This window comes from Chiloscyllium punctatum, chromosome 44 (genome assembly GCF_047496795.1).
Source record: "Chiloscyllium punctatum isolate Juve2018m chromosome 44, sChiPun1.3, whole genome shotgun sequence".
Taxonomy (NCBI): Eukaryota; Metazoa; Chordata; class Chondrichthyes; order Orectolobiformes; family Hemiscylliidae; genus Chiloscyllium; species Chiloscyllium punctatum.
In genome coordinates this window covers 60,289,579-60,303,917 of record NC_092782.1, presented here as the reverse complement: position 1 = coordinate 60,303,917, position 14,339 = coordinate 60,289,579, and the positions used below count along the sequence as shown (strand labels likewise).

At 43.5% G+C, this 14,339-nt stretch overlaps 1 protein-coding gene across 2 annotated transcripts in view; it reads right to left on the bottom strand.

Annotated features, from left to right (window-relative positions):
• Window positions 1-2,492: 2,492 nt before the first annotated feature.
• camk1da (calcium/calmodulin-dependent protein kinase 1Da) overlaps window positions 2,493-14,339 on the bottom strand; it is a 433,544-nt gene continuing 421,697 nt past the window's right edge. For both annotated transcript variants that reach the window (XM_072563033.1, XM_072563034.1), the window contains 3 exons: window positions 11,640-11,727; window positions 8,189-8,327; window positions 2,493-4,444 (listed from right to left, as the gene is read on the bottom strand). In XM_072563033.1, the coding sequence (XP_072419134.1) occupies window positions 4,317-4,444; window positions 8,189-8,327; window positions 11,640-11,727 (355 nt within the window). In that variant the 3' untranslated portion in view covers window positions 2,493-4,316. The remainder of the gene's footprint in view (window positions 4,445-8,188; window positions 8,328-11,639; window positions 11,728-14,339) is intronic.

Here is a 14,339-nt window from a genome sequence, read left to right as displayed (position 1 = left end):
AAGAAGAAGCAATTAGCAAGTTGGGTGTTCACGAGGTCAAGGTATTACTCAATGCAAACTATTCAGACACAGAGAGCACCACAGGACAGCTAACTAGGCAGCTCAGCTGTTTCTGAAGGGGCAGCTTGGGAATTATAAACTGAGTTAGACAAAATATGTAGTTTGGCAGGATAATGGCTGATGGAAGTACAACACAGACATATGTGTAATACTGCACACAGGAAGAGAGAAAGAAAACCTGCTGACATAAGTAGTGCACGAAAGGTATGAAATGAGCTGAGGGTGGAGCCAAAAGATGTGGAAGGGTTTTAGTCGATTCAACCATCAATATTCGAACCACTGTGGAACTGCAGTTACAAAGAGAATAGAATGCTCAACTACATGGAAGGAGGGAGGAGCCTCAAGGTTAATCCACAGTATCAGATCATTAGGTGATATGGAACAGCTGGACAAAGTTGGTGATCTACATCTTTTACAGGAATGCAGCTGGGAGCTGACCTTGGTAATGTACACAGGACAATAGCGTTTAAGGGACTCTGAGATAAGCACATGAATATGCCAGGCATTGAGGGATGTGCACCAAGGGTAGGCAGAAGGGATTTGTTTAATTTGGCATCTGGTTTGGCACAACATCGTGTGCCGAAAGGCAGCAGGGTTCTGACCCTAAAATGAACCAGTTGTGTTTAATAATAATCCATTTATTACATTGCCACCATCTCTGATTCAAATTGCTGTTCCAAATTTATTTCTCGAATTCAACTTAATTGCATAATTGTCATGGTGGGGTTCAAATTCAGGTCTTAAGATCAAATGGCCAGACTTCTGGATTACATAACCATTATGCTATGATTCCCATACCTTCTAGATTTGGGAGGTTAAGCTCTGGAGCACCACACAAATGCCAAACAATGACCATCTCCAATTAGAGACAATCTAGCCAACATTCACGGACCATCCCTGAATCCCCCAATCCCAACATCCTCAAGCCTTACCATTGACCACAAACTCAACTGGACTCACACATAACCACAGTGGCTACAAGAGTAGATCAGAGGCTAGGAATGCAGTGGTGAGTAACTCACTTCCCGACTCCCCAAAGCCTGTCCACCATCTACAAGGCACAAGTCAGGAGTGTGATGGAATGCTCCCCACTTGCCTGGATGGAGCAGCTCCAACAACCCTCAAGAAGCTTGACACCACCCAGGACAAAGCAGCCCACTTAATTGGCACCACATCCACAAGCATCCACTCCTTCCAACACCGACACTCAGCAGCAGCAAGGGTACTACAGAAATTCACCAAGTCCTGTTAAGCAATACTGTCCAAACTCACGACCACTTCCATCCAGAAGGACAAGGGCAGCAGATACATGGGAACACCACCACCTACAAGATACCCTCCAAGCCACTCATCCCATCCTGACTTGGAAATATATCGCTTTTCCTTTAGTGTTGCTGGGTCAGAATCCTGGAATTCCCTCCCTCAGGGATTGTGGGTCAACCCACAGCAGGTGGACTGCAGCGGTTCAAGAAGGCAGCTCACCCCCAACCTTCTGAAGGGGCAACTAGGGACGGGTAATTAATAAATACTGGGCCAGCCAGTGACACCCACATCTCGTGAGTGGGAAATCTGTGACCAGTGCAACAGCAACATTGAAAGTTCTGTCAGGCCATCCTGAAAATGCTGATAAATATTGATAAATGATAGTTAATATCAAAATATTAGAGGGTGCTTTATAAGCTTGAATGGCTTTAGGTGGAAGTTGGTAAGCATAGATGGCTGATATAGAACATAGAACATAGAACATAGAACATAGAACATAGAACAATACAGCACAGAACAGGCCCTTCGGCCCACGATGTTGTGCCGAACTTCTATCCTAGATTAAGCACCCATCCATGTACCTATTCAAATGCCGCTTAAAGGTCGCCAATGAATCTGACTCTACCACTCCCACGGGCAGCGCATTCCATGCCCCCACCACTCTCTGGGTGAAGAACCCACCCCTGACATCTCCCCTATACCTTCCACCCTTCACCTTAAATTTATGTCCCCTTGTAACACTCTGTTGTACCCGGGGAAAAAGTTTCTGACTGTCTACTCTATCTATTCCTCTGATCATCTTATAAACCTCGATCAAGTCACCCCTCATCCTTCGCCGTTCCAACGAGAAAAGGCCGAGAACTCTCAACCTATCCTCGTACGACCTACTCTCCATTCCAGGCAACATCCTGGTAAATCTTCTCTGCACCCTCTCCAAAGCTTCCACATCTTTCCTAAAGTGAGGCGACCAGAACTGCACACAGTACTCCAAATGTGGCCTAACCAAAGTCCTGTACAGCTGCAACATCACCTCACGACTCTTGAATTCAATCCCTCTGCTAATGAACGATAATACTCCATAGGCCTTCTTACAAACTCTATCCACCTGAGTGGCAACCTTCAAAGATCTATGTACATAGACCCCAAGATCCCTCTGTTCCTCCTCCTGACCAAGAACCCTACCATGAACCCTGTATTCCGCATTCTTATTTGTTCTTCCAAAATGGACAACTTCACACTTGGCAGGGTTGAACTCCATCTGCCACTCCTCAGCCCAGCTCTGCATCATATCTAAGTCCCTCTGCAGCCGACAACAGCCCTCCTCACTGTCCACAACTCCACCTATCTTTGTATCATCTGCAAATTTACTGACCCACCCTTCGACTCCCTCATCTAAGTCATTAATAAATATAATGCATAGTAGCATCAACACCATGGGTTCAATTCCTGCATCTGCTGAGGTGATTGTAAAGGACTCTCTCCTTCTCAACCTTTCCCGTCGTCCGAGGCATGGTGACCCTCAGGTTAAACCAACACCAGTCATCTATCTCTCTCTCTATAATGAGACCAGGACTATGGTGATATTACCTTTGATGGTTTGAATACAGTATTCGACAGAAGGTTGTCAAAAAAACGTGTTTCACTTTTTTTTAATGGTCACCAGGACAAATTCGGAGGTCGTGTTGATGAGCACATGCTTTTTTCTTACTGAAACAATATTATTAAAGGCTTCTCCATGTCCCTTAAGATAAACTGCTCGCAGAAATATGTACTTTTACATCTCTGATGTCATTTAATAACCATGCTCAGTGTCAGCCAAAATAAAAGCTAAAACAGCTTTTAAAACGTTCCAGACCCACCAGAAATATAAAAATAAAACCCACTGCCAAAGAATCCTGTCACATGGTTCAGGGAATGTCCTGGAATTGAAAAGTGTTATTAAAATACTGAAATAATTTAAACAGATTAAGATTTAACAGGTCTATGCTTTCCTTGGGGATGCTTTAAACATTTGTCTATTTATTTTTTGATGAGGTGTAAAAGTTGTTTAGCTCGTTTCTAGTACCTTTCTGTCTACAAGAAAATTTTAACAAGAAAGGCATAAGTAAGCCTTTTAGTACCTTACTTTTCAATATATCATCTATCTATCTATCTATCTATCTATCTATCTATCTATCTATGTAATTTGATTAGGATTCGTCTATCTCAGACAAACCAAGTCATATTGAAGGTTGCTACAAAAACTTTAACTGGAAACAGAAAGACATGATTAAAAAGGTGCAATATAACAATGCTGTATCAGCAGATAATCTACAAACTCAACTAAAGATGACTTTCCCTATGTACAACTAGAGACATTCACTAAAGCTGGAATTAGCAAGTGTGACAATGGATTCTAGCCCTGAAATAGTTAAAAGTCCTTGTCCGTTTTAGGACAAAAATGTTTTAGTATACAACATTTTAAACCCCGATAGGTTAATATCACAGCATTTCTGTTACCCGGTTCTGTCAGCTCAATGCTGTCTATCGCAATGGTACAGTAAAAGGGGCTCTGCACTTTCTGTAAAAGGAAACAGTTTCATGTAAGAGAAAACAATCAACAAGAGCACAAGAAATAAGCAAAGGGTTGTGCAGTCCAGTTAATGTCTCATTCCTCAGAAAACATACATCCTGGAGAAATGATACTATTTTGGAGGTACATTTCACACAATTACTGGGAGAATTATATTTTTCAACTGCTGCATTTATACAAAGTGAAATAAAGCATTGCCAGACTCATATGCACAGCACCAGATACTGTTAAATCCATCAGCACATGGTTCAATGTTTATGATACATGTATCGTATAAGAGTTACAGTATAAAATATGGCCTTAAAAATCTCTCCTGGGATCCCTCTAGGCTTCAGTGCACATGACAGGGTGGAATCACTTGAATTCTGGGCTGCATCACAGTGATGTTGTTTCCTACTTTCGATTCTGATGAAGGAGCTTGTCATTTGCTCCCAGTGTGCACTGTGGTTACTGTAGTTGATCTTGCTCTCCCCTCTGATCCTAATGGAGATATTCCAGAGGGTGAAGACACAGACGATTCTATACTACAGGCAGTGGATGGAGACACACCTACAGGAAACCCATCAGGATGGAGAAGGAAGCAATGAATCAAAGGCAGATGTAAACACTGAGAGAACAATGATTAGCATCAGTTTAAGAATTAACACACACATCAATACTGATTCAAGTCCTCAAGATATTAACAGGACAGAGTAGATAAAGACCAATAGTTTCTGGATTAGTGGTGCTGGAAGAGCACAGCAGTTCAGGCAGCATCCAAGTAGCTTCGAAATCGACATTTCGGGCAAAAGCCCTTCATGGCTTTTGCCCAAAACGTCAATTTCGAAGCTACTTGGATGCTGCCTGAACTGCTGTGCTCTTCCAGCACCACTAATACAGAATCTGGTTTCCAGCATCTGCAGTCATTGTTTTTACCACCTTAAAGACCAATAGTTGGCAATTCCACAACTAGGGGCACAGTCTGAGAATTAGGGTCAGACCATTCTGGAGAGATAGAGTCATAGAGATGTACAGCATGGAAACAGACCCTTAGGTCCAACACATCCATGTTGACCAGATATCCTTAATTAATCGAGTCCCATTTGCCAGCATTTGGCCCATATCCCTCTAAGCCCTTCCCATCATATACTCATCCAGATGCTTTTTCCGGATGTTAGGAAGCACTTCTACATATAGAAGGTGGTAGACGTTTAGAACTGTCTTCCAGAAAAGGAGGGGGATGTTGGATCAGTTGTTAATTGTAAATCTGACAGAAATAAGTTCTTGGAGAAAATGAGGACTGCAGGTGATGGAGATCAGAGTCAAAGGTATTAAGGGATAGGGACCAAAGGCCGGTATATGGAAGCAGGCCACAGATCAGCCATGATCTCACTGAATGGTGAAACAGACCGGATGGGCTGAACAGCCTGCTCCTGCTCCTATATTCCTGTGGTTAACTTTTGGTTAATTTCTTTGCAGTCGAACACTGTGGCCTCAAAAAAATCCTTTAAATTTGTTCTAATGATGCAATTAATATATACCTTGGCAGAAATTCACAAAAATGATAAAGGAAACCTCTAACAATTGTAAATAGAACATTCTTTCCTTGCACGCAGGACAGATCTGTAGATCATTGCTCAAGTGATGTGTGATGGTGAATGACACATTGAATCAGAGAATAGATGCAGCATGGAAATAGGCCATTGGGTCCTTTAGATCTGTACTGCCCATTTGCTAGCAGGATGCCATGTCTCTGTCAAATGTTGATTTGGTAAAAATTGCAGGCTTTGGAAGAAGAGGAGTGCAATGACCATCTCCGGGACCTTTCTTGTTTCAGAAACCATATCGCTAAATGCAGCCTTATTGTACACACTCACGGGGTTAACTGGGCAAACATAAGATGCTGAAGGGGCTTTGAGAAGTTGTACCCTGCAATAGCAACATTCCAGGACTTAGTAATTCAGAATCTGTCAAAACCTATAATAGATTGAAATGGTCCTGTCACAGTTCGACCGAAAAGCAATAATCAAGGGGACCAGCAAAATAGTCAGGATGTGAAGGCTTTGGAGAGAACATGAAGATAAATTGTTCAAATTGTTTAAGGGATGAGGGATTTAATCAGACTATTGCTCTCCATAGAGCAGAGAAAACCAAGAGGAGATGACATAGGAAATGTTTGAAGCCATGAAGGGTACTTTGGGGGAACTGGCTTCCAAAGGATGATTATACAGTTGTAATCTGAATGTCAAATTAGATTGGGCAACACTGGGGACAGGTTTTTATGTGGGTGGGTGGTGAGGATTTGGAATGCACCACCTGATGGGCAGATGGTTAGATTCCATCATCATCTTTGGAAAGGAGCTCATGAAGGAGCAGAGATTACAGGTAATTAGGGAAGACTAAAAACTTGAAGGGTTTCAGCACAGTAAATCTGTTTCTATTGATGGACATATTGAGAGCCAGAGGGCTTGGGTTAAAGATGGTTGGCAAATGAACCCATTAGTGGCTTGAGGACAAACCTCTTTAGGCAGCGAGTGATTTGGATCTGGAATACGATGCCTGAGAGTGTGATGGAGCTAAGTCCAATGGAAGCTTTCAAGAGGGCTTTTGGATAAGACCAATGGAAACTTAAACAGCAGCAGCTACAGAGAAAATGCAGATGGTGGTACTTGTCAAATTGCCCTTGCAGAGAACTAGCACAATGGGCTGCATGCTCTCCTTCTGCGCTGTGATCCTTCTAGGATTGTTTTTCATGATTCAACGGGCTATGAAGGGTCCACAGGTGAAGGAACATCGCCGGGTCAGAACAGAAGGAATTTTATATGTATATGCAACTTGATTAGTATGACAGCAGTCTGTGCCTATACTGACTGGAGCACTATGTAAGTTATTTGATGTGCAATTAAAAATAAAACTCTGTTTACGTGTTGCCTTTCGATGAAATGTTTTTCTTCCAGGTTGCATTTAGTGATATGTATACAAGGTGAAACCAACTACTGCTAAAGTTCTTGTATTGAGGCTGCCATGCAAGAAATACAGGATCAGCTCCAATGCCAGTGACAGAAACAGAAGGGCTGTCGCAGTGTTTAACGTTAATGACATTGTGCTCACTGTCCATTAAAAAGGCTGATTTCCTGACTAATCACATGCAGTAAGGCTCGCCACCAGCAGGAATGTGAATTGTGAATTTGAAGGTGCTCAGCAGTGTTAGCACACCGTTCCCACACTGGGAAACAAAGTGTTGGATGAAGTGCCCCACCAAATGTTTTCTGTGCCCTCTCAGTGATGGAGATGTCCACTGGCCACACAGAGTTGGAATATGTTCCCTTTTTGCTTTTTGTCTTGTCTAAATGTACTGAAAACAACAAAGTGTTGCTGAACAAAGAGACCTTGGAGTGCAGGTTCATAGCTCCTCGAAAGTGGAGTCGCAGGTAGATAGGATAGTGAAGAAGGCGTTTGGTATGCTTTCCTTTATTGGTCAGAGTATTGAGTACAGGAGTTGGGAGGTCATGTTGCAGCTGTACAGGTCATTGGCTAGGCCACTGTTGGAATATTATATGCAATTCTGGTCTCCTTCTTATCAGAAATATGTTGTGAAACTTGAAAGGGCTCAGAAAAGATTTACAAGGATGTTGCCAGGGTTGGAGGATTTGAGCTACAGGGAGAGGCTGAACAGGCTGGGGCTGTTTTCCCTGGAGTGTCAGAGGCTGAGGGGTGACCTTATAGAGGTTTACAAACTTATGAGGGGCATGGATAAGATAAATAGGCAAAGTCTTTTCCCTGGGGTGGGGGAGTCCAGAACTAGAGGGCATAGGTTTAGGGTGAGAGGGGAAAGATATAAAAGAGACCTAAGGGGCAACTTTTTCACACAGAGGGTGGAATGTGTATGGAATGAGCTGCCAGGGGAAGTGGTGGAGGCTGGTACAATTGCAACATTTAAGAGGCATTTGGATTGGTATATGAATAGGAAGGGTTTGGAGGGATATGGGCCGGATGCTGGCAGGTGGGACTAGATTGGGTTGGGATATCTGGTCGGCATGGCCGGGTTGGACCGAAGGGTCTGTTTCCATGCTGTACATCTCTAGGACTCTATAAATGCTGCAGATCACAGGCAGCATCCATGGAGAGAGGGCAAGCTAACGTTTCACGGCTCATTATCTGAGTATCAAAATGTATTTTGGGAAACTGAAAAATTTTGTGAGGATGAATTTCATTGGATGCACTCCAGGTTTGATGCATTCAGGTCAATCTGGAAATAACTCTCTCCTCTCCCCCTCCTCCGATAAATATAATTCTTTGTTGTAAAGTACTTACACTCTTTACGAGTTGGGACATCTGTAAGTGGATTGCTGGGCTTGCGGTTAGTTTGTGCATTCAGGTTCGATCCATCCTGACTGCTGCCCAGGTGCAACCTCCTCATGTGTCTGATAACAGCTGTGGCATTAAACGCTTGCTACAATCAAGTACACATTTAGTTCCATTATATTCAGGAAGGAAAACAGTTTTGGTCCAATTTTTTTTGAAACTGTACATTTTATTCAGAGTGACACAGAATAAACTACAAATAATAGAGACCAGGGAAGGTATTCCATTAGAAAATCCATCTTAAAGCACATGAATAACTCTGAAGAGTTATAAATTGTGCAATAAAATTGTTTGGAAGGCTTTGAACAGATGATTTAATCATTTTGATAGCATCACCTTAAGCATTCATTCCCTCTATCACTAGCACTGAGTCGCAGCAGTGTTTACTATCTACAAGGTACTCTGCAAACATTCACCAAGAATCATTTTACTGCACCCTCCAAATCTGATCTGTACCAACTAGAAGGACAAGGGTTGCAGATTCATGGGAGCACCAAAACATACAGGTTCCCCTCTGGGTCACACACCACCCTGACTTGAAATGATATCACTGTAAGCGTCACTTTCACTGGGCCCTGTCATGTTTACTGGGTGGTAATCCGAGAACTCCCTTCCTAAGAGCGATGTGGGTGTCCCTACACCACCCAAGCTGCGGTGGTTCAAGAAGGCACTTATCATCACCTTGTCAAGGGCAACTAAAGATGGGGAATAAATGTCAGTCTTCAGCGACACTTCCAATGAATGAATAAAAAGGTTCTCTCAAATGAAGCAGGGCAGTGATGATAAAAGGTGGAGGGAAAACGAGGAAACCTGAAAAGTAGCAAATTGCAGCTTTTCATTTTCCCAGCTCTATCACAAACTCATTTCAGTTTATTGCAGTCAGTTTATATTCAGTAAAACAGACTCCAAACTTTCAACAGGTACCATGTTTTTAATCCATTTAGAATGAAATAACACAGGCTCCACCAGAGTTAATGTGCTGACAGTTTATCCAAAGTGCTGCCCCATTTGAAGGAAATAACCATTCTCAACCTGCAGTCTGCACTTATTGTTCTTCAGAACTCGTGTCATGTTTTGGTGTTATGTTTTGGTGTTATGTTGGGGTGCAGAAGTTAAAAGTTTTGTGCTTACTGTGGATGCTGGAGATCTGAAACAGAAATCACTGGAGAAATTCAACAAGTCTGGTAGCTTCTGTGTGAGAGAGAGAGAAAGCAGAGTTTATGCTTTGAGTCCGGTGACCCTTCATCAGAACTCATTGAAGAAAAAAGTCTGTCCATTCACAATGTTAGTTCTGTTCTCTCCCACGGATGCTGCCAGACCTGTTGAGTTTTGCCAGCAATTTCTAATTTTGTTTCCCTTTGTTCTGCACCTGAAGACCCTCACAAACAGACGACTCCTGGTCTCAGCTGAAGGCCACTTGTGATCTTCTTTCGAGGAAGCCTGTCGATGGTGGGACTAACTCACTGCTAAACCACGCTGTAATAAAAAGCTCTCTGTTGGTTCAACCTTTACAAAATAATGGAATGCTTAATTGCTGTAACATTGGTTTCGTAGAATCCTTACAGTGTGGGAGCAGACCATTCCAACCATTGAGTCTACACCAACCTGCTGAACAGCATCCTACTCCTGAAACCCTTTCCTACATTTCCCATGGCCAAACCACCTACCCTACATTTCCCATGGCCAATTCACCTACCCTGCATTTCCCATGGCCAATCCACACATTCCTGCATTTCCCATGGCCAGTCCATCCTACCCTGCATTTCCAATGGCCAAACCACCCTACCCTGCATTTCCCATGTCCAGTTGACCTAACCTGAATTTTCCATGGCCAATCCACCCTACCCTGAATTTCCCACCGCCAATCCACTCTACCCTACATTTCCCACGACCAATCCACCCTAACCTGCATTTCCCATGGCCAAACCACCCTACCTTACATTTCCCATGGCCAAACCACCCTACCTTACATTTCCCACGGCCAAACCACCCATACCTTACATTTCCCATGGCCAATCCACCCATACCTGCATTTCCCACGACCAAACCACCCTACCTTACATTTCCCATGGCCAATCCACTCTACCCTACATTTCCCATGGCCAATCCACCCATACCTGCATTTCCCACGACCAATCCACCCTACCCTGCATTTCCCATGGCCCATCCACTCTACCCTACATTTCCCATGGCCAATACACCTACCCTGCATTTCCCATGATGAATCCACCCTACCCTGCATCTCCCATGGCCAAACCACCCTAACCTGAATTTCCCATGGTCAATCCACCCTACCCTGCATTTCCCATGGCCAGTCCACCTAACCTGAATTTCCCACAGCTTATCCACTCTACCCTGAATTTCCCATGGCCAATCCACCCTACCTTACATTTCCCACCGCCAATCCACCCTACCTTACGTTTCCCATGGCCAATCCACCTACCCCACATTTTCCATGGCCAATCCACCTACCCTATAATTCCCATGGCCAATCCACCTTATCTGCATTTCCCATGGCCAATCCACCCTACCCTGCATTTCCCATGGCCAATCCACCCTACCCTGAATTTCCCATGGCCAATCCACCTACCCTGAATTTCCCATGGCCAATCCACCCTCCCCTGAATGTCCCGTAGCCAATCCACCCTCCCCTGAATGTCCCGTAGCCAATTCACCCTACCCTGAATTTTCCATGGCCAATCCACTCTAACCTGCATTTCCCATGACTAATCCATCCTCCCTGCATTCCCCATGGCCAATCCACCCTCCCCTGAATGTCCCGTAGCCAATCCACCCTCCCCTGAATGTCCCGTAGCCAATTCACCCTACCCTGAATTTTCCATGGCCAATCCACTCTAACCTGCATTTCCCATGACTAATCCATCCTCCCTGCATTCCCCATGGCCAATCCACCCTCCCCTGATTTTTCCATGGCCAATGCATCTGACCTTCACAACTTTGAACGGTGGGAGGAAACTCATGCAGATAGGTGAACAACGTGCAAACTCCGCACAGACAGTGGCCCGAGGGTGGAATTGAACTTGGGTTCCAGGTGCTGCGTGGCAGCAGTGCTAACCAGTGAGTCACTGCACCACCTCATGTGTGATCCATGATGCTCCCATGAAATGGCTTGGGACATTTTATTGTGTTGAAGGCATGATACAAATGAAAGCTGTGGTTATTGTGAATACTTTCCATTTTCCAACTAGGCAGGAGAAGTATATATGCATCCTACATCGAATGGATGGTTAACTAGTTGAATGTGACTGCACTTAACCAGAGTCTGAGGGTTGGGAAGATATAAAATGGGACAGCAGCCCACATGGTGCAATTGGTAATTGTTAAACAAAATAACTGCTGTGTTAAATCCTTATTTCTTGTGTGAGAAAGAGCAACTTACCCTCCACTTGCTTTTAGCGAAGTTCTTCCTGATTTGCGCACTGACGGACTCGTGAATGTTCTTGTTCAATGCTGTGTCTCCAGCAATCCTGCAAAATAATGAGCATCGTGTCTTTGTTAAAGAGCTTCTGTAATGGACTACCACCACAAACTGGATAAAGGAACTTGCTAAAAGTACCAGTAGGGCTTATTCTGCAACATTGAAGATCAAGTGGGATTGTATGGAGAACACTTTAGCTAAACAAGACTATATTATTATTTGGAGCAGTGAGGTGGATGCAATATACCACTAGTACCAGGGATCTTCAAGTTTAGAAAAGTCTGCTGATTGAAAGCCTTCAGATTAGTCACACTGCGGGTTGTGATTGCAGTGTTGCTCAAGACATTCAGAAGCTTGCAGATAGGGAGCACCTCTCTCCCTTCAATCTGTGTGAGGGAATAGTCAAAAAACTTAAAGACTTAAAAGAAAAAAAATCTAATACAAGAAAAGACCTGGGTCCACCTGACCAGCTATAGAAGTGGACAGCGACTATGCTGTGCAGACCACAATGTGTCATCATTGCTAAACTAAAATAACTTCCAGAAAAAAAAACTTTCCACCTGTTGAGATCTTAATATCTAATCGACAGAAATTACCTGTCTATACCTTCCCATTCATAATATTTGTTAGAAATTCTTTGTTTATTTGTGGCTGAATATGTGTGTATTGGTTTCAAAGGGTTTTTTTAAATTCATTTGTGGGACTTGGGGGTCACTGACTGGCCAGCATTGATAGCCCATTCCTATTTGCCCTTGAGAAGGTGGGGGTGAGCTGCCTTCTTGAATCGCTACAGTCCACTTGCTGTGGGGTGACCCACAATGCTGGTACGGCGGGAATTCCAGGATTTTGACCCAACAATAGGGAAGGAACAGCATTATATTTCCAAGTCAGGATGGTGAGTGGCCTGGAGGGGAATGTACTTGGGTGGTGTTCCCAAGTACCTGCTACCTTTGTCCTTCGCTTTGGAAGTGGTTGTGGGTTTAGGAAGGTGCTGTCTGAGGATCTTTGGCGAATTTCTGCATTGTCAGTGGTGAAGGGAGTGGATGCTTGTGGATGTGGTGCTTTATCCTGGATGGTGCCAAGCTTCTTGAGTGTTGTTGGAGCTAATCCACCCTAGGTAAGTGGTTCAAGTCACATGGTAGTAAATCAGTAATCCATTTCTTTTATTAAAGAACTTGTAGGTTTACAATATATGGAGCTATTTTCCTGTTAATGATGAAATCTTGTGTGAATTACTTTTGGCCTTGATAGTAGTCAGTCAGACAAATTGAAGGTTTAAATGGGGTACTTGTACATGTGTGACAGCATATGGTAAAGTGATAAGGAAGTATTGATGGACACGTCCCAGTTGAATTCGGATCTGGTATGGGATAACTCAGAGTCTGGTCGTGGAAGATTCAACCGAGGTGAACTTGGTTTATTATCTGAAAAAGAAGAACGTGTAGGAGTATGGCAAGGAGGTGGGATATGATTAAAGCTGAATTGCTTTCTTGGTGAGCTGGCATGGACATGATGGGTTAAATGGCCTCATTCTGCACTGTTACAATTCTGGCATTCCACAAAATAGGTAACATTGGAAATGATTTTAAGTCCTGGTGTTTCTGTGCTAAATGAAGTCCTCTTGCCCATTGCAAATATCACAGAATCCCTACAGTGTGGAAGCAGGCCATTCTGCCCATTGAGTACACATCTCCAAAAAGAGTATTCCACACAGACCCATGCCCTACCCTGTCCCTGTAACCCTACATTTCCCATGGCTAATCCACCTAGCCAGCACGCCTTTGGACTGTGGGAGCAAATGCACCTTTGTGACCGGATATTTGGCTGTGCTGTTAACCCTCTTTGTTTAGTGTCCCCTTTGTTTAGTGTCCCCTTTGTTTAGTGTCCCCTTTGTTTAGCTGGGCTCTCAGCTTTGTGTCTGTTGTGCAGTCTTCTTCACCCACACGGTGAGAAACCCATGGAATTCTCCGGCACAGGAAACGGTTGAGGCCAGACCATTAAGTGTTTTCAAGAAGGAGTTGGGTATAGTTCTTAGGGCTAAAGAGATCAAAGGGTATGGGGGTGAAAGCAGGAACAGGGGACTGAGTTGGATGACCAGCCATGACCATATTGAATGGTGGAGCAGGCTTGAAGGGCCGAATGGCCTACTCCTGCAGCTATTTTCTCTTAGAACAAAGCACTGAACTCCAACATGGCTATGTTTCTAAAATATAAACAACTGGAGCTTGGCAGAAAGTAAATCTTAAATATCAGCTAATAAGTACAACACGTTAAAAATAATATTTGGATAAGGTCTTATATTGTTATCTTTAATTGTTTTCATATGATTAAAACTCCTCATCACAAACATATTTCCTTAACACAATACTGCTCATCTCAGACTCATTCCATGGGGTACAGGGTCAGTTTTGAGTGCATCTACCAAAAAATGTTTCATTTCTCCTGCTCGTTAAACTGACTCACGGACAAACGGAATTGAAACCCTTTCTCCTTGAATGTAAGAACCAGATGCTGTTGATTTTCTTTTGTGCCAGTGTCATACCTGAAATTCCCAGGAAGATTGGTTAAACAGCCTATGTATAAAGAAACACATCCTGGCATCTATTTTATGTGTGCTTCTCAGAGTGATGGACTGATGGTCTCTTGCCCTGTTGTATCTGA